Here is a 20,157-nt window from a genome sequence, read left to right on the forward strand (position 1 = left end):
GTTTTGTGCACAAATTTTGGTGTTTTGTGAGGGGAGGGGTGGTGCTTTGTGAGGGATTTTGGTGTTTTGTGCACAAATTTTGGTGTTTTGTGAGGGGAGGGGCTGGTTCTTTGTGAGGAATTTTGGTGTTTTGTGCACAAATTTTGGTGTTTTATGAGGGGAGGGCTGGTTCTTTGTGAGGGATTTTGCTACAAATTTTGGCGTTTCGCGGCTGTTTTTCCAGTTTTGCTGGGCAGATTTTGGTCGTTTGTGCCTGGCTTTTTTTGTTGTTTCCTGCTGATTTATACCTCCTTTTTTTTTTTTTTTTTTTTTTGGTGCTTTGTGCACAGAGTTATGATGCTTTTGTAGCCGGTTTTGTGGGGGCTTTAGTGCCTGCTTTTTGGGGCTTCAGTGGCTGATTTTGGTGGCTTGTGACCACATATGGGGCTTTAGTGGCCTGTGACCTGGGGGTGGTTTTTAGTGGCTTGTGGTTGCTTTTCGTGCCCGTACCTTTAGTTCGGAGGTTCCTCCCGGCGCCTCGCGGCTGTTTTTAGGTGCCTTTCGCCAGCCCCGCTCGCTCGGCGGGGGTGCCCCGAGCGCGGAGCCGGGCGGAGGAGGAGCAGGGGCGGGGAAGGGCCGGGAAGGAGGGAGGGAAGGAGGGAAGGAGGGAGGGGCGGCCGCGACAGCCCGAGTGCGGGGCAGCGCTCGGATGGGCATCGGGCGGCCGCGCCGGGCAGCGGGAGCCCGGCGCTGAGAGCGGGGCTCGGCGCTCTCACGGGGCTCGGGGGTCGCGGCGGGGCCCCCCCGGGCCGGGGCGATGCCCCCCTGCAGCCGCACGGACTGAGCCGGGGCCGGCCCGTGCATGGCCCAGCCATGGAGGTGGTGGACGAGACGGAGGCTCTGCAGCGCTTCTTTGAAGGTAACGGGGGCGGCCCGGCACGGCCCGGCACGGCCCGCGGCAGTGGGCTGGGTGGGACGGAGCGCACGGCTCTTCCAGTGCCCTTCCGCTGGCCCGGGCTGCTGCAAACCCCGGCCAGCCTGGTCTTGGGCGCTTCCAAGGATGAGTGAGGCAGCCACGGCTTCCGTGGGAAACCCGTTCCGGGGCCTCAGCACCCTCACAGGGAGGAATTCCTTCCCAACGTGCCGTCTAACCCCGTTCTCTGGCAGTGGGAGGCCATTCCCCCTTGTCCTGTCACTCCAGGCCCTCTGTCAAAGTCCCTCGCCAGCTCTCCTGGAGTCCCTTTAGGCACTGAAGGGGGCTCCAAGGTCTCCCTGGAGCTTTCCCTTCTCCAGGCTAAACAATCCCAGCTCTCCCAGCCTGGTTCCATACCATCCTAGCCAGCTCTGGAATGGCACAGATGCCTGTCCCAGGGCACAGCCCAGGGACAGCTGTGCATCCTCCAGTGCACGCTGTGGGTGCCCAGCTGGATATCCTGGGAATTGTGCTGTGCCGTGCCTTGGATTCCCACTGCGACCCCAACAAGGATCTTGGAATGTCCCTCACCATCCTTGGAGCAGGCTCATGGCAGTGGTTCTGGCCTATGGATCCCAGATCTTTTCCAGAGCCTGGATCCTTGTGGACACTGCATGGCTATGGATCACTCTCCTTCCCACCAGGGCGGAAAAGTGGTTGGGAAGAGAACTTGGCCTCTGTTGGATGAAATGTGGTTGCTCATGGCTGAACTGGGATGTTTTGGGAGCCTGATCCCATTGTTATTCCTGCCTCAGCTCCATGTCCCCTTCCCTGCTCTGGTCTTGGTGCGCTCTGCTTTTCCTTGTGGAGTGACTAATTCCTTCTCTTTCCCCCTCCTTGCTTTGTTTCCCTCCCTTGTTTTCCAGTGGCTTGCTTGCCAGGCCAAGGCTTAGTTGCCATGGGCTGTGTCCTGTGGGATGAGCCCCTGGCCACATGGATGTGCTGCTTGAGGGAATAATGTGCCCATCCTGGCGAGACTCTGTTGCCCCAACAGATCCTGGGGTGAATCCCAATCCATGGGTCAGCTCTGGAGCAGTGGGATTAAACAGCCAGAGCCTCCAGAGGCAGTTGGGGTAGTTGTGATGTCAGAGGTGTCACTGTGGATTCTTTGGCGGGCAGAAGGATTTATCCTGGAAAGTGGGAACAGAAGATGTTCCTGGTTGCAAGTGGAAGCTCAAGCTGCTTCCTCCTTGCTTCCCTCTCTCCTGGCATCCATGTGACCTCTCAGTAAGACATCTCTTCTTCAAAGGAAAAAGCACCCCCTGTTAGTTCTAGCCATGATCCCAGATTCCCAGGAGCCCCAGGATTAGCAAGGATGGGAAGCCTCACCATGAGTGTTCTTGTCGGTCACTCCCAGCCCATGTTCCCTGCAGCCTTCTGGGGTTTCCTTTGGTTTTGGGATTTCACTGGGCCAAGCTCCTAAATCCTCATCTCCCACTTCCCATCCTGGGGGTGCCAAGCACCTCGCCGGAGTTCTGCAGAGCTCTGGCTCAGCATCCCAATGTTATTTATGGACCAGCTCTCTGTCTCTTCAGCTGGAGACATGGAATGTCTCCCTCTCCCTAGAGCATCTTTATTATAACATGGAGATTTCTTTCTTTTACTATTTTCCTGTTCTTTCTGGGTGCTGGGGGTGATCCTGCTCGAGCAAGATGACTCCAAGAGATCCCTGACAACCTTAGCCATCCTGGAATTCCTCCTCTCTATTTTCCTCCTTTCTTTTTTCTTTCTTTTCTCCCCCTTTTTCCTCCTCCTTTCTCCCTTTTTCCTCCTCCGTTCTCCCTTTTTCCTCCTCCGTTCTCCCTTTTTCCTCCTCCTTTCTCCCTTTTTCCTCCTCCTTTCTCCCTTTTTCCTCCTCCTTTCTCCCTTTTTTTATCTCTTTCTCCTTCTTTCTTTTTCTCTTGAATCAAAACCATCCTGTCCCTGTAAAAATCCAGGATCAAGGAAACTGTGCCTGAAGGATATTTCTTACCCTCAGCTATAAAATCCTTCTTAAAACCTCTCTGAGCCAAATATTCCATGGAGCATGACTTTGTTTGGGCAGCTCGATCCCTTTCCTGCTGTTACTCCAGAGCATCTGTTCTGACGTGGAGCTGGAGTGGGAGAAGGGAAGAGAAGGAAGTTTTGCCACCAGGAATTGCTGCCCAGTTTTCCCCTCTTGTGCCAGGTTTAATTGTTGTGCTCTGAGGAATTCTGAGGCCAAAGCGATCCTCTGGTTTTTTGGGAGTGAAGGTCAGGGCCTTAAATCATGGCATGAAGTTGGATTTACCCTGGAATCTGGCCCTCCAGAGGAATGAATGGTTTTTTGATGTGGTAAACAATAGATCTGTTAGAATTTAATAATTTACAGGAATGAATTAATTATCCCATTACTCCTTTAAAATTTATCACTAAATTCCCATCATAAGGAAATAATTTTCCAACCTATTTTTCACTTAGAGTGAAATATTTTCTTCTTCTTACGTATCATCCCACCCCTGAACAGATTTCTTCCTGCAGGCTGAAAATCCTGGAATAATTTGGGAATTCTCATTCCTTTGCTTGACTCTGATTTTCCCAGGATCTGAGCCTGCTGTAAGCAATCCCAGAAAATTTAAGAGGAATCCCTGAGCCCTTGGTATTTCCTAGTGTCAGACAAGGATTAACCAGGCTCCTCATGGAGACGTTTGGGAGTGGGGGCTGTGCTGGTGGGGCTGGGGAAGAATTGGTGCCTGTGGTCATTCCAAATCCTGGAATTTGACTGGTCCCCTCTGCAGAGCCAGGCTTGTTTTGGGAAGCAAATACTCCCAAAATCTCAGGTCTGGTTGGAGCCGCTGGTTTTCTCAGCTGTGAGAGATGGACCTGGATTTTTCTGAAGTTTTCCTTGGTGTTTGCTCGGGCAGGATTTCCTTGTTTCCCTGGGTATCCTTTGTTTTCCTGAGTACCCTTGTTTTCCTGGATATCCTTATTTCCTTGTGTATTTTTGTTTCCTAGGTATCCTTGTTTTCCTGGATATATTTATTTCCATGGATGTATTTGTTTTCCTGGGTGCCCTTTGTTTTTCTGGGTATCCTCGTCTCTCTAGATATCTTTGTTTTCTTGGATATATTTTCTTCCATGGATATCCTTGTTTTCCTAGATATCCTTATTTCCCTGGAATATGGCTGTCTGCTCTTTGAGGGTGAGATCTGAGGCATGTGAGGATGGAGAAGGAGAAAAGTGATGGGAAGGATCCCAGGTTTTGCTCTGGTATTTGGGATGGGCTAGGGAAAAGTCTCTGAGACAAAAGATGCATTGGGAATAACTTCACGCTTTCCTGGGATGAACGTGCTGGGAATGCAATCCTGGCTTTTCATATTGAGTGTCCTCAAGCTGGGCTTCTCCTGTGTTGGGAAGATTCTTGTTGTCCTCAGGCACATGGTGGAATTTTTGGCGTTGTGCTATGCAGGGCCAGGAGTTGGACTTGGATGATCTTCATGGATCGTCCCTTTCTGCTCAGGAATCTTCCCAAACTCAATGGTTTGTGTTAGCACAGCTGATCATGTGTTTGGAGGTGTCCAGGACCATCCTGCTGAAGAGAGCTCAGGCAAAAATCCTGGAGCAGTGAGCATGGGATGCCAGAGGGTTCTGGCAGGGGAGGGAAAGGAGATTTCCATGGGTTTGGGAGTGTTCCTGGAGCGTTTGTGTTTGGATTCAAAGGAAAAGGAGGGAGTTGACAGCGTCTGACCCTTGGCTGGCATCCTGCTCCCAACCTTTCCCTTGCTCCCGCCCGCCCCTGCCTCAGGGAAACGCTTACGCCACAGCTCAGCTATTTGGGATCCCTCTCCCGGTTAATTTATGAGATAAGGGCTTGGGGAAGAATGTACAGCGGGAAAGATGTTCGGAGTGGGGCCGGCGGGGGCTGGGAAGCGGGAATTCGGGAAAGGAGCAGAGAAAGGAGAGCGAGTGCTGGAAGTTGAGCAGGTTTGGAGTCGAGATGGAGCTAAGAAAGAGAAGAGTTGGTTCAGCAGAAGGGGAAGGTTTCCATGAAGGTTATCCAACAGCTCCACAGGTATTCATGGAGCACAAGTGGCTGGAACACTGGGAATATTTTCTGTGGAGCAGCCATGTGTCCATGCAGGGGTTGCTGGGCTGTGTGTGCACAGGAATCTCTGAGTTCGGAGTGACCAGGAGTGGATGGTTTTGCCTATGGGAATGTTTGGATATGTGTGATCATGGAATACTGGAATGGTTTGGGTGGGAAGGGACCTTAAGGATCATCCAGTCCCACATGGGCAGGAACACCTTCCACTATCCCAGGTTGCTCCAAGCCCCAGCCAACCTGGTCTTGGATATTTCAGAGATGGGGCAGCCACAGCTTCTCTGAGAAATCTATTCCAGGGCCTTACTACCCTCTCAGGGAAAAATTTCTTCCCAGTATCCCATCTAAACCCTCCCTCTGTCGTCCGCAACTTCTCTGGACAGCCTGTTCCCATGTTCCTGGTGTTGGTAACACTCCTGGTGATTTTGATTATGGAGCACTTGGTGCCTGTGAGGAGGAAGTGTCACCCTGCAGGAAGAGGTCTGGAGTATTTCCCTGTTTTCCTTGGATGAAGGAATATGGAATACTGGAGATGAGGCAGTGAGGTGACAGGTGGGATTGCCCCTTGTCCCCCATGCTGAGCCATAAGGGGGATTTGGTGGTGGGAATGAGCAGAGAAGGAATTTTCTGGTCAGACTCCTGCTGGTGTAAACCAGCATGTCCATGAGAATCCAGGGGCTGCTCCCAAAGTCTTCCCGTTGCTTTGGGATGTCTTGAGGCTGAAAACAGGGAGCAGAAAGGGCAGGAGGACCGTGGAACCTGGGGGGCATGTCTTGGTGTTCCGTGTTTTAGGTTCCTGGCCTTGACACAGAAGTGCAACTACACGCATCAGAACATCACTTTTCATGGAATGCCTTAAAAAAGTGGCTCTTTGGGGGCTTCCTGCTCACTCATCACCCTCTGCCTGCCCCCAAATCCATTTCCAAGGCTTGATGCTGGAGAGAGCTTTTCCCACACGGAGCTGCTGTGGCAGGGAGAGAACACCTTGGAAAAGCCCAGCGTGATCCCTGCCGGGGGGGCTCCAGGCCGCAGGAGGAGCGGCTTGGGGATGAGGTGGTGGCACAGGTGACAGTCGCTGCGGGGCCTGGCTGGCGCCGCGGGAAGGTAAGAGGCTTTGCCCGGAGTTCTTTGGGAGCCGGGAGTCAGCCCGTGCCGGAATGGGCCCGGGGAAGCTGGTACAGCACAAACACATGACCATCCCTGCGGGTAATCCCCTCGAGGTCCCAAATCCCAGTGCGGAGCAGCGGCCGCCCGGCTGCCTCCCTGGCCCTCCCACTCTTCCCGGAGGGAATAGAAAAACCAGCAGGCAGCAGCAGCCCTGGGAGCTGGAGGAGCTGAGCTCAGGGAATAATGACACAGGGAGAGAGCAGGGATACAGCAGGAGCTTGACATCGGCTCTCACCATGCTCAGGATGCGCTGGATCCGAGCAGGTAACAGCACAGACCCCCCCCACCAGCCCTTCCGTGGCTTGCCCTGCTTCCCCCTCTGCTTTTCCATCTCTCTTCCCAATGGGATTGTTCCCTGGTTCTCCTCTCTCTTCCCTCTCTTTGAAGCTTCCCTGCCCACCCTGCTTGGTCAGCCCTCAACAGGAGCAGGTGACGTGAGGATGCTGCTGAGTCCAGCTCAGTCCCAGGGCCTGAGCAGAGCAGGGAAGAGACAAAAACATCACCACACCCAGGTGGCATTCCTGGACACTGGGGAAAAGCTGTCACGTCTCCCAATAGGAGATTCCTGGAGTCTCTTCAGCCAAAAGACTCATCCTCGTCCACTCCTCAGGGAAAGGCTGGTGCCAAACGCCACCACTGCTGGCACGGTCTTGTGATGGTTTTGCTGGTGCTTCTCCCTCCCATTTCCCCAAAACCCCTTTATCCTGGACCCCAAAACTCCTTAATCCTGGGAAAAGAGCAAGAGAGATCCACGCAGAGTAAGGCCAGAGAGCTATTCATGTGAGGGTGGATCCATAAAGTCTGATAAAGGGCAGGCTGGGATTTGGAAAGGTAATGTCAGCACGAGGCTCCATGAGGAGGAACTTTGCCCGTGTCCTGGGTAATGCCCCTTCCATAGGCTGGTGCCCTGGGAGCAATGCCCGGACACAGACAGGGAGAAACTTCAGGAAGAGGTGGCAGCTGGGGTGGATTAGAGGGAGTCGTGCTGGAGGTGTGACCAGGATGGAAACGGTGACACAGAGATCTGGCTGAGCTCGTGCGTGGGATGGGGTGTGGAAGGGCTGCTGCATGCACGGAGATGGGAAAGGAATCCTGGTCAAGGAGGAGCCGTGGGATGCTGGATGGACAGGTTTCCCTCTGCTTCCCACTCACCCTTATCAGGGAGAGCCCTTCCAGGACAGAGTCATCTCAGCTGCCAGAAAGCGGGAATTAAATGGCTCCTGGGCATGGTTATTCCAAGGAAGAGAGATAGGATCCTGCTCTGCTTTGCCTCTTCTGGATAGGGGCCTCATGGATTTCTTCTGGTGGGAATGGCTGGAGTGATCTTGTGGTGAGGGCGGTGGAACAGGTTACCCAGAGAAGCTGTGGCTGCTCCATCCCTGGAAGTGTCCAGCGCCTGGGTGGATGGGGCTTGGAGCAACCTGAGGTACTGGAAGGTGTCCCTGTCCATGGCAGAGAGTGGATGATCCTTACTGGTGCTTCCAACTCAAGCCATTCCAGGACTCCATGATCCAGAGCTGGGAGCCGTGCTAGGAAGCTGCAAGTGAACCCCATTGGCATTTCCCAGCCCATGCCTTGGATCCCTCTTCTGTATCCCAGCCTGAGGATGGCGTTGGTCCGGCACAGCTTTGCCACCCTTGCCGGGGAACCCTCCTGCCTCTTCCCAGTGGTGTTGCTGATTGGACTTTGCACTCTCCGATAAGAATCCCGGGACACTGAATGTGCCTGAGGAATGATTAACCAGCATGTGCCGTGCCAGAGGACAAGGGAGCAGCTGTGGCTGGAGACACAAACAGGAACAGTCTCCTGGCTTTTGGGGCCAAGCCAGTGCTTTCTGGGTGCCCATCCCATGCTCCAGCATCATTCAGGAGGGACAACCCTCAGCGTGGGGCATTTCAGAGGGATACCAGGACTAGGGATGGACAGACAGGGATAAGATAGTGGCAGAGAGCCGGGGAGGTGTCCTGCTGCTGTGGAGGGTAAATGGGAACTCTGAGAAGTGGAGGGTGGATTGATCCCTGGAAGTGTCCAACGCCAGGTTAGACAGGGCTTGGAGTAACCTGGGCTAGTGGAAGGTGTCCCTGCCCATGGCAGGGAATGGAACTCGGATGAGCTTTAAGGTCCTATCCAACCCAAACTACTCCAGGATTCTATGATTGGATACCACGCTTGGCTATCCAGTGGCTCTCACTTTTATTTTCATAGATATATCATTTTGTTCCAACCAACTGGCATGCTTGGCATGCCCTTGCTTATCCAACAGACCTTCCTTCTCCCTGTTCTTCCTGCACAGCAGGTCATGTAATCATGGAATGCTTTGGGTTGGAAGGGACATTATTGATCATCCGGTTCCACCCCCATCCATAGCATCTTCTCCCTGATCCAGTGGTGCTGGGTGATGTGGCCGGCCCAGGAACCCACACTCTGGGCTGGCTCCCAGCAGCACCTGGAGCACGTTCAGGGCACATTTGAAGGAAAGGCCTCCTTCCCAAGAGAAAATGTAATGTGACACTCAGGGTCCGCCACTTATCTCACTGAACTTTGGCTGCTTTGGGGCAGTTACTCCAAACAGGGAGAGGAAGAGGTGGGAAGAGTGGGCAGGCCTGACTGCAAATGGAGCGGACAGAATTCTTGTGGAATTCCCTGTCTACAAATGTTCCCAAGTGCGAACACGTGTGTATTTCCCTGTGTTTTGGGGTGGTTGGGAGGAGAACTGGTTGGAAAAGCCAAGGCTAGAGTTTTAAACAGCCTCAGAGTGCTTGGATCCAGCCTGGATGCAAAAACCAAGCATTAAAGGAATTTTTGCCTGGGTTGATTTGATTTTCCCTGTTTTTTCCATAGAAAAAAAACTTTGGTATCACCCCAACTTTGCTATGGAGTGGCAAATTGTTCTGGTTTTCCTACCCAAGTAGTTTGATGGGGAGGGGAGAGTGCAGAGAGCGTGGGGTGGGGATGGAACAGGATTTTTGGAAGACTCAGGTGGGAAATCCAAAGAACTGGAAATTTCATTCATTGATTTATAGAATCCTGGAATGGTTTGGGTTGGAAGGGACCTTAAATCCCATCATGTTCCATGGGCAGGGACACCTTCCACTATTCCAGGTTGCTCCAAGCCCTGTCTAACCTGGCCTTGAACACTTCCAGGGGTTGGGGCATCCGCATAATTTATGACTTTCAATCCTGAGTGCTGATTGCTCAAAATCCACATAAACAGGAAAGCAAACATCTTATCAGCCTGCTGGATCTTGGGTTATCTCCTGTGTTATGACTAGCCAGGGTTTATGGACATTGATTCGTGGAAGCATTAAAAAGGATGCTTTGACTTTATTGGGAATGAAACACCTGCTTAAGTAAAGGAAAACTTGGAAAACGGAGTTTTATAAGGGCCATCAAACCTTTTTACAGTTGATTGCTGCTTGCTGATAATGCGGTCAATGCTCCTTTCCTGAACAGATGTGGGGTTTTCCCAGATGAGATTCCATCTATCCCAAAATCCGAGAAGTTCTGGGCAGGGGGAAATCCTACCTGTCCATGTCCCCTCCGTTCTCTCTTGTTTTAATTCAGATTTTGGGAAGGGGTATTGGAATGGAGAGGCTGATGTGTAGGGAAGACCAAGCCTGGATTGGACAGGGTTTGGAGTAATGTGGAGTAGTGGGAGGTGTCACTGTCTAGGGAAGAGGTGGCACTGGATGATCCTTAAGGTCCTTTCCAGCCCAACACATGCTGGGTGATAAATGATATTCCAAAACTCACCTCCTGGTGTTGAGGAGCCAAAGGGATACAGGGAACAACCCTGTGGGGACTTGCAGGCTGGGAACAGCTTTCACAGCCTGGGGTGAGGAGTTTGGATGCTGGAAATTGTGCTGGTGTCCTCGGGAAGAAGAACTGGACAAACTCAATCCATTCCAACAGGATGGGCTGTGGAACATCAAGGTAGGGACCTTTCCTACTTCCTGATTTTTAAGTACATGTAGTGTGGTTCTGGACATCCAATGGGCATCTGTGGATGCAACAGGTCAGGGATGATCACCGAGAGGGATTTTTACAGGATTTCCAACCTGTAAAAAGTTGGGCTTAAGTTGGAAATTCCTGCAGGATCACAGAGTTGAACCATTCCCCATTCTCATGTTGTTAAGGTGTTTTTCCCTCATTGCTGGTTGTGTTGCAGCAGGGATTAGCTCTGAAGGTTTTTCCCCACTGCCACAGAGAGTTTATCCATCAGATTGAGGTCACCATCCTGGTTTTGCTAGGAGAAAAGGGCTTTACCACCTCTTCCTTTCTTGTACCTAAATAATCCCTTGCAGAGGTGATTGAGCAGAACCAAGAGGCCTGGAATCTTGGGAGTTTCTTTCACCCCATGTGAGCCAAGATCATGGAATCATGGAGTCATTTAGGTTGGAAAAGCTTCCTGGGATCATCCAGTCCAACCATTCCCCTGGTGCTGCACTACCAAGACCACCACTATTCCACGTCCCCAAGTGCCACATCCACACAGATTTTAAATCCCTCCAGGGATGAGGATTCCACCACTGGAGCCTGTTCCAATGCTTTACAACCCTTTCCATGAAGGAATTTTCCCTAATATCCAACCTAAACCTCCCCTAGTGCAATTTGAAGCCATTTCCTTTTGTCCTGTGCCATGTTCCTTGGGAGCAGAACCTGACTCCCACTTGGCTCCTGTCAGGGAGTTGTGGAGACCGAGAAGGTCCCCCTGGAATGTTTTTGACCCCGGTCCCTTCCTGGGGGTCTCTGCTAGGAAAATCCTTGTGCCTGGTATTTTATTTGGACACTACTCATTCCCACCTTCCCAAGCGACCTCCTGATCCTCTCCTCCCCATGGCACATCCTCAAGCATCGTGCCAGGAACCTTCCCTCTGGATTTGGGCTCCTCCAGCCAGCCCAGTGCTTTGAAGTGATCCTGGGAACACCCAGGGAGCATGCGGGGTGGATGGGATCCAAGCAGCACGTTTGGTATCTCGGCTGTATTGTCTGGGAAGTGTTTGCTAAATCCCTGGAGCAGGAAATATGTTCCAAGATGGCTTAGAGTTGGGTCAGAAAAGGCAAACAAGGGTTTTTTTTGTAAAAAAGGAAACCTCAGTTCCCTGTGAAAAGTGGATGTGGGAATAGCCAGCGTGACAGTAATCCCTGGGGAGTTTTGGGGTTTCAGTAGCGAGTTCAATTGCGTAGAATCCTGGAATGGTTTGGTTTGGAAGGGACCTTAAAGACCATCCAATTCCACCCCCTGCCATAGGCTCAGACAGAAATGACAGCCCTGGACCTGTCACGCTTCTATTGGTCATGTTAAATCTGGGAGATACGGAATTCTCCTTGAGAGCTTTGTGTCACATGGATGAGGAAACTTTTGACACCCCTTGTGCTGATTTTCTTGGGAGACAACTCTGGAGCAAACATCCCAGCTGTGTGAGCAGCAGGAAAACCTGGTGACCCAATGCTCCTCCTTGTGAAAGACCCATGATAGTTGCACAAAATGGGATGGCCCTTCCCAAGCCCTGGAAAAAGTCCCATCTAGATAAATAGCTCTGCTTTTTCCTCCCAGTCTCTGGAGATTGTCCAGCCTGGCCAGACCTTGGTGCCTCCCAGATGGAAGGGAGGGAATTATGTGTTCGATCTGGACACGGTGTTCCCGGTGATGCTTGGCTGCCTCTGCTCCTGTACCCTGGTGCTGTTCCATTCTTAATCTCCCTCCCTAAGGATTGTTTTGTGCTGGAGGGGTTTCCAGGAGAGGCAGCACCTCTCCAAATCCTGAGTTATCCTGAGTTTCCTCTGTGTGTGTTGTGGATGTCTTAGAGTTGGGCTGGTTGTGGCTCATCCTGGCTCTCCAGATTCCCTAAGAGCCTTTCCAGTGCCACAGTGTTGTCCTTCGATGATGTCAGTGTCCAGGGACTGCATCCCTGGGTTCTTTCCTTGGAGCTAGAAGAGCAGCGGGATCACAGCTCAGGATCTGACATCTACTTGATCAACTCCTTGTGGTTCCCTGAGTGTTCCCTTTCCTGTTTATTGCCAAGCATGGGAAAGCTCTGGGTAGCTGGATGGAGTCTCTTCTTGGTACTGGTATGTAGCTGCTAATTATACTATTAATTTTTTATCAAGTCTGGCAATAATTCACTCTGAGGGAATGGTGTGGGATATGGATATGGACCTTCACCACCACAGCAGTGTCCAGGAGCTCATCCACGTCATGTTATCCTATGGAAAATGTCCCTCTTGTCCCCTCAAAGCTGAAGTCTGGATAAAACAAGGTCAGGTGAGGCACCTCAGCCGAAGAGATCCTCAGGAGCTTTCCCCTATCCCTGTTGTCCCCAAGAATGAGGCTCCAGCCTCGTACAGTGGGAGCCGCCAGATGAAGTGACCTCCTCCGGTCCTGTTGTCCCTGCTCCAGCACCCTCATCCCGGGAAGGGAGATAAAGGCGTTGTCTCCAAACAAACAGGGCAATGTGCCCCCCTGGGCAGGCACCTTGGAGCCTCCCAAATGGAGCCGCTGTTCCTGCCCTCGGAGAGCATGAATGGACAAGCGCGGCATTGACGGCCGCGGGGACAGGGACAAACGCGCCTCTGTGTCCCTTCTCACACCTTCCCCTCCTCCTCCTCGGCCCCCGTTCTCCCAGGACAATGGCTCCATCCATGCCAAGGTTCACAGCTGGCAAGGGCGGGGGAAAGGCCAGGACAAGGGTGGGGAGCTGCCAGGAGAAAGGGATGCAGGAGAGAGATCGGCTTTGGTGAGGGGAGATGGGAGATGAGGGGAAATTCCAGGAGGGTTGGAGGAGAGAAGGTGCTCAAAGGGAGGGCTCAGGGAAGTTTGGGAGGGAGGATCATCCTTTCAGCCTCCTTTTCCTGCAGAGTTTCCCAAGGAACATGTCCATGGCCTGCCATGGCACAGCAGGATAATTTCCTCTGGCTCCTCACACTTCCTGTGACTTGGGATGTCTCCCACCAACATTTTGTCCTTTTGGGAATGGGGAATGGAGGGGTTTATCTCCTTATCCCTGCATTTGGGATGTTTCCAGGGCCTTGTCCACCTCATCCAAAGGTGCTTTTGCCAAATATATTAATCTGTGGATGTAAGCTAAGGAGTTGTGGGATTATGTAGGAGCAGAGAGAGCTTTCCAGGAAACAGGGAGATGCTGCTGCCTTTGGATACTTGGTATTCAGGGAATCCTGGAATGGTTTGGGTTGGAAATTACCTTAAAGATCATCCAGTTCCAACCCTCTGCCATGGGTTTGGTTATACTTCCCACCAGGCCGGGGTTTTTTTTATTCCAGGTGTTTTGCCTCTGGAGATGGCTCACTGTTACCCAGATTGTTGCTCCTGAGTTTCCCTGGACACCCTGTAAAATGCTCTTTTCTCCCTCAGCCTGGGGGTTTGGCTAAATCCCACTGTCCTGTATCCCTATCCTTGATCACTGCTTTCCCTGCTTCCTGCCCTGTGTGGCATGGGATAGTTTCTCTAGGAATGCAGAGGGGTTGGATTTGGGATGTTGGCTGGGAGCTCACCAAGAACTCCCAGGAAGGAGAGGGTCAGATACTAGGAGTAATCCTTGCCCCTCCATGTAGGTTTGGTGGGCTGTGTCTGTTCCAAGCCTTTATCATTGCTCTGTTGATTAGTCCATTTTAATTCCATGACAACCAAATTCTCACAGACCCCCAAATGCTTACCCCTCAGTTTGGTGTTTTCCTTGGGATCCTATCCACAGATCCCAGAGCTCATCTTTGGCCATGTTTTTGGTATGGAATCAATTGGAATTTGGCCCTTGTGTTTTTGGTCCAGTATGAGCAGGGGATGCCGGAGCTGCCCCTTTGCTTTGTAAGGACAGGGCTGTCCTTGGGGATGGGCTGGCTGGGGAATGTCCCCAGGATGGGACACAGGGGGTGGATGAACCTCAGCATTGCCTGGACAGTCCCATCTTTTGTTGTGGGAAGGGACATGGGCTGGGTTGGGATGTGTAGGGACCAAAGGTGTCCTAATCCAAAGGAAACTGCTCGAGGATATTCCTGGGGCAGCAAAGGATGACAGTAATGGGATGAGGAGGGGCTGTGGATCAGAGAAAAGGCTTGGGATCCCCTGGAAATGCCTTGGACAGCCGGGACTTCGCTCTGGGGTGGTCTCTGGAGAGCTGTGGGAGCGCTGGCTCTGTGTCCTGCTCCAGTTACAGGAGCCCTGTTTGGGGGCTGGTTATCGTCCCAGTCAGGTAATAAAGAGCATTAATTAAGCAGGAATGCTGGGCCGGGATCCAGGGGGAGCCAGGGGCTCCTCCAGGGTCACCAGAGGGGATGGAAGCAGCCCAGGGTTGGGCACGTGGGACAATAGGGACATCATCCTGCTGTTCCTTATGGAAGCAGCTTTGTCCAGGTGTGCAGCCCAAGTTTCTGTATTTGCTGAGGTGGCAGGCATGGGAGGGATGTTATTCCCAGCTGGAGCAGCTTCTCCCTGCGTGGCAGAGCCGCCCAGGATGGGGAGAAGCTCCGAAGCCAAGCACTGGCCCTGCGGCTCCCCGGGCTTAGGCGGTGTTTGGTTTGTTTGCCATGGCCCGGATTCCTGGTGCTCGCGGCCAGGCCAGCAGCCAATCCTCCCGGGCCGAAGGATAAACACGGCAGGAGGGAGAAGGGGGTGAGGAGTGGCGCGGGGCCCCGGGAATGTGCCGATGCTGCAGCCTGGCTTGAGGATTGCACAACCGAGCCCCGGTGCACGGACACAGGGATGAGCCCAGGGATGTGCCGGGGCTCTGCCTCACCAAGCACTGGCACTGCTGTGGCATCCCAGGTAATTCCTGGTGGAGCTTCGTGCTGTGTATTCTGCTCATCCGTGTATCCCACTGCTGCTCCAGCACATGCTGGAGAACCATTAGGAGGGTGACCACATGGAACCAGAAGCTCCTGGGGCTTCCTGATCCTATTCTACTGTGCACCAGTTGGGATATTTTATCACCTCCCAGGCTGTTCCACGCCTCAGTTTTCCCTGAAAATTCTCTGGTATGTGGCTCCAATGGCACTGGGAAGCTCTGGGCTTGGCACAGCCTCTTCTCCTGCTCCTTCTCTTCCTTTTCCCCGGTGTCCCCCCACCCCTGGCTGATGCTCCCCAGCCCCTGCGGAGTGCTGACCTTGTCATCATCTCCAGCTTCCCACATCTGGTTCGTGTTAGCGCATCCCAGGATGAAGTTCTCCAGCTCTCTCCCTTCCTCCCACCCCCAGGTGACCCAGGCAGGATTAGGAGTGATTTCAAGACAGGCAACAGAGTAGGAATTGAAGAGGGAGGTGGGACTGTTATAAATAGAAATTCCATAAACTTCTCAACCTATCACTCCAGGAAGATTCCGGGTTAAATCCCTCAGACCTGTAAATATGACAGTCCACAGAGGCCTGGCCTTGTTAACTCTTTCCAAGCCCTATGGCGTCGTGCCCATCTCTGGGAGGACCCAAAACTGAGACAAGGAGCCGGGAAGGTGCCACCAGGAGGGACGAGCCGGTCAGAGCAGGGGCAGGGAGGAGGCGGCGGGGTGAGAAGCACCTCCGTTGGGATGTGGAGCATGTTTGGAGGTTTGGGGAAGGCAGAGAAAACCAGTCCAAACATTGGGATTCCTGACATTCTCACACGTCCAGGGGCCTCAGCCCGCCCGGCTCCGCTCACGAGGAGGGTGCCGAGGGTTTTAACTTCTTCAGGCAGAGGTTGGGTTTTTTTGGGATTGTCATGGCTCTTTTCCCACAGAAGGGTTGGAAAGTGGAGTGATGACATGGTGGGGGAGCAAGGTGGCAATGCCCATCCTGGGAGGAGGATGGGATGTAGGGACCTGGCAGGTTCGGGATGGATGAGTTCAGTGCTTCCCTGGGCTCCTCTCTCTTTCTTTGCTGGGATGAGATGTGGGAGCCTGTTCCATGCGGAGCCATGTGGGTGTTGAGCTCCCTTCCTCAGTGGCTTCCCACTAATCCCCACTTGGGAGGGGGAGGGAATGCTGGTGCCGTTGGGATCTCGTGACTATGGAGCAGTGTTAGCTTTTAATTAATCACCTAAGCTGGCTTTGGTAGGAGCCTAGCTGCATGGAAGCTCTGGGCGGTGGGACATGCCTTGTCCCTGCCCTGATATCCCTGGATTTGTGCAAATCCCACTGTCCTGGAGCAGAGGAAGGTCCTTGCTTTCTGGTGGGCAGCCACATCTCCCCTCCAGCCCTGACACACCTCTCACGTTACTGGGCTTATCTCGCCCTCCCCAAGGTGACTTCAAGGAAGCAAAGGAATTCTGGAATGGTTTGAGTTGGAAGGACCGTAAAGTTCATCCAGTACTGCCCTCTTGCCATGGGCAGGGACACCTTCCACTGTCCCAGGTTGCTCCAAGTCACATCCAACCTGGCCTGGAACACTTCCAGGGATGGGGAAGCCACAGCTTCTCTGTGCCAGGGCCTCAGCACCCTCACAAAATTGGGAAGTGCAGCATCCTACTGTCTATAGAGGGCTTCTCATCCTTCCTGGAGGGTTCCTGGCCTTCTCTACCACCACAGAGGAGTTCCTGCTGGGGTTGGACTTTTCTTGGTCAGGCTGAGTCACAAAAATTGGCCAGGTGCTCTTTTTGCTGCTTTGATCATGGATCCCAATGCCGAAACTTGGGATGAAGACAAGTTTCCTGATGGCCTTTGGGGTGGGTGTTTGCCAAAGGCATCCTGTGATTTATAGCCCAGGGTTTTTTTTGGCTAAGAGGGAGGCAACGGAGCATGGGGAGGATTCCCACCCTCCTGGAGTGCTCATCCCTGGCAGGAGGTTTCCAGGATGTTATGGGATGATGGTGAGGGCTTGAAGAGGAGTCCTGGGAGATGTGTTTGTGGTGAAGTGTAGGGAGGAGGCTGTGGCAGAGATCCTTAGGGGTGAGTGAGGGACACACGGATGGTTGTCAGTGAGTTCCCATAACTCTGAGGACAAGAGGGTGGAGCTACCACATCCCAGGAACTTCAGGCCAGGATGTGGCTGTCACAGTGGAGGGACAGAAGCCACCCCTGTGCTCCCCTGGGATCTGCAACTCCATACTGGAGGTGCTGGCACAGCTGGAGATCTCGGAGGCTCTGACTGCTCCATCCTCTCCTCACCTCACTGCTCACCTGGAAGCATCATGTGGACCTGCTCCATATGGATCCCATGTTCACGTGCAAAGAACATCCTTACCCTGTCCCCCAGGTCCCTGGGCTCTGCCACAAAGATGTCCCAAAAAAGCAAATGGTTACCCAGCATTTTCCCCCCCTCCAGCCATGGTTTCTAAGGCAGAGATCCTTGTATCCACACCCACCCTGTCCGCTTGGCAGAATTCCTAGCTGGATTTATTTCTGCCGATTTGCCTGTCTTGGTATGAAAGGGATTTGCAGAGGGAGAGCTGCAATTGGCTGGGGGGGGGGGGCTGGAGCCCCCCAGGCCGGCCTTTGCGGATCAGCAGGTGACCTTTCCCGGGAGCCTGCGGGATCCAGGCGGTCAGGAGCTTCTCCTGGGCATTCACGTGGGGTCTTTCAGGATGGTCTTTCACTGATTTCCTTATCGGAGCAGGGGGAGTTGGGTTTTCTCTTCCTCTTTCTTGGCAGTGCCTTTGGCACCGTGGGCTGGCTCCGGCCCTGGCGGCCTCCGGACTCCCACTTGGGAGAGACAGATAAAGGAAGGTTTTTCTGTCAACAAAACCCTGCCCAGTTTCCCTGGAACAGGGCAGGGAGGGGAGGAGGAGCCCTCTGGAGAAAGGACAGGGAAGTCCACCAGTTGCCCATTTAGCAGAGGGGAGGGAGGAAGGTTGGGAGTTGATCCAGGCTGTGGTGGAGAATTCCAGTGTTCTGCAAAGGGTCAAAAGGGAACCATAGAATGTCCTGAGTTGAAAGGGATCCCAAATGATCTGGTTCCCACCATGTGTCTGTGTCCCGGCCCTGGCTTGTCCCACGTGCCCTGTCTCCGGGGATGACGCTTTACACTGGGATGCAGTGGGTATGGACAGCTGGCAATCCCCAGGGATCTGCTGATCTAGTGAGTCATCCCTGCACATGGTGGGGGCTTGGAATGAGATGATCTTTAAGGTCCCTTCCAACCTATTCCGTTATTCCATATAGCTCAGATCAGTTCCTTGACTGTGTAAGGGTCTGGTGGTGTTTCCAAGACCCTTTCCTGTCCTTCTCCTGGCTCATGCCTCCACCTTCTCTCCCCTCCAGGCCACGACATTAATGGAGCTCTGGAACCATCCAACATCGACACCAGCATCCTGGAAGAGTACATCAGCAAGGAAGACTCTCCAGAGATGTAAGTGTTTCCCTTGCTCTGCAGCAGGAATGGTGGTCCTTGTGGTTTTCCATGGAGATAAGAATCCTGGAATGGTTTGGGTGGGAATGAACCTTTGGGTCAGAAGGAGCCTTGAAGCCCATCCAGTTCCACCCCTGCCATGAGCAGGACACCTTCCACTATTCCAGGTTACTCCAACCCCCTGCCCAGCCTGTCCTGGAACACTTTCAGGGATGAGACAGCCACAGCTTTTCTGGAAACCTGTTGAGCAGTTTGCAACCCTGAAATTTTAGGAATCATTTAGGAACCATCTCCGCCCCTCCAGAGTCTTCCTGGATTTCTCTTTGCTCCTTTATAATTTCCAGCTCTTTGTCCTGTCTCTTCCGTGCTTCTTACCTTCAAGTTTTCCTAGTCTTTTTTTCCCCCCTCTCTTTAGCCCCTCCAAGGGCACCATAAACACTTTTCCTTGATCTGAGCACTGGAAGCTCAGATTAAATTCCCAGGACTACATGGATTTGGAAAAGGGAAGGATCTCCCTGTGTACCCCAGCTTTGGGAAGGAGGATGGAGTAGACCTGGAGAGCACCAAGAGAACCTGGGAGCAGGGTGGGGATCTTTGGCATAACTGGCCTGTAAAACTGGAGCACAGTGAGCAGATCCTGCTGGCTACACATTCACTGAGGTTGCTGTCCTGGGTACTTCAGAATGTCCTGGGTGGATTTTGGACTCTTCCATCAGTCCCACTGACCTGTTGCCCTGATGTTGTCCCATTTTCTCCCTCAGCTGCTTCCCTGAGATCCCTGCTCCTGCCAGCTACACACACCCCCAGCCCTCCAGCTCGGCCGGCATCCCCGCACCTCCCGCCGGCTCTATCAGCAGCGTGAGCAATCCCTCTCCCAGCGCTCCCCTCCACCTCCCTCCCGCCGGCAGCCAGCTCCCCATCCGCCATGGTCCTCTCCTGGCCAATCCCTGCGGAGCCGCCTACGGAGCTCACCTCAACTGCAACAACAACAATGGGATGGTGGTGCCCAAGGGCTTCCTGGGTGGCCACTGCCTGAACAACGTGGTCCCTCCAATCAAATCAGAGCCCAAGGCCTCCTACGCACCTGGGTAAGTGGGAATGGGGATGGTGGGATAAGGGTGGGTGCTGGCATGGAAGCTCCTCCAGGCTGGTGGCACCTGGAGGGTCACACAGAGCTGTGGCATGTGGCAGCGTGGCTCTGTGGTAAGTCCTTGGTTTTGGATGAGTGGAGCTCCTGAAGCTTGCCAAGAAGTTTTTTGGGACTATCCCCCATGCCATCATAGAGTACTGGATACCTCCACTGGACATCTGCAGGTGGGAGAACATTGGAGCATTTTTTAAGGAGGAAGAGACACAGAATAAACTGGAACAAGACAAAATTCAGTCTCTGGGATGTAATTAAGTCTCCGGGGTGTTGCCATGACTATCCCAGAGGATATTCACTGCACTGGGCAGGGATATGTTCTTTTCATGGCCTAATGTTGTAGATGCTCCGCTCCAGAGAAGGAGAAGATGGATCTGAGCTGGGTGTGTCCTTTTCAACAAGCTCTGCGGAAGAGTTTTAAGGGCAGGTTTTAAGGTTGCTGATGGACCCAGCGGGAGCTTTATTCCCAAGAGGAGAAAGGATGTGGTTCCTGCTTTCCAGGATGGAAGGAAGTGAACAGTAACATCCCAAGGTGCTCTGCTGTGCTCCAGCCTGGATATTTAGGTG

The 20,157-nt window shown here is 53.0% G+C and overlaps 1 protein-coding gene across 4 annotated transcripts in view; it reads left to right on the forward strand.

The window, feature by feature from the left end:
- Window positions 1-610: 610 nt before the first annotated feature.
- The window catches only part of MYRF (myelin regulatory factor), a 44,279-nt gene continuing 24,732 nt past the window's right edge, over window positions 611-20,157 (forward strand). For 2 of the 4 annotated variants that reach the window (XM_030273603.4, XM_072929567.1), the window contains exons 1-3: window positions 614-898; window positions 18,359-18,446; window positions 19,208-19,534. In XM_030273603.4, the coding sequence (XP_030129463.4) occupies window positions 853-898; window positions 18,359-18,446; window positions 19,208-19,534 (461 nt within the window). In that variant the 5' untranslated portion in view covers window positions 614-852. Of the gene's footprint in view, window positions 899-18,358; window positions 18,447-19,207; window positions 19,535-20,157 lie in introns of all 4 variants that reach the window. The other 2 variants (XM_032748593.3, XM_032748592.3) reach the window with 2 other exon arrangements.

The sequence above is a fragment of the Taeniopygia guttata genome, chromosome 5, assembly GCF_048771995.1.
Source record: "Taeniopygia guttata chromosome 5, bTaeGut7.mat, whole genome shotgun sequence".
In the NCBI taxonomy this organism is placed as follows: domain Eukaryota; kingdom Metazoa; phylum Chordata; class Aves; order Passeriformes; family Estrildidae; genus Taeniopygia; species Taeniopygia guttata.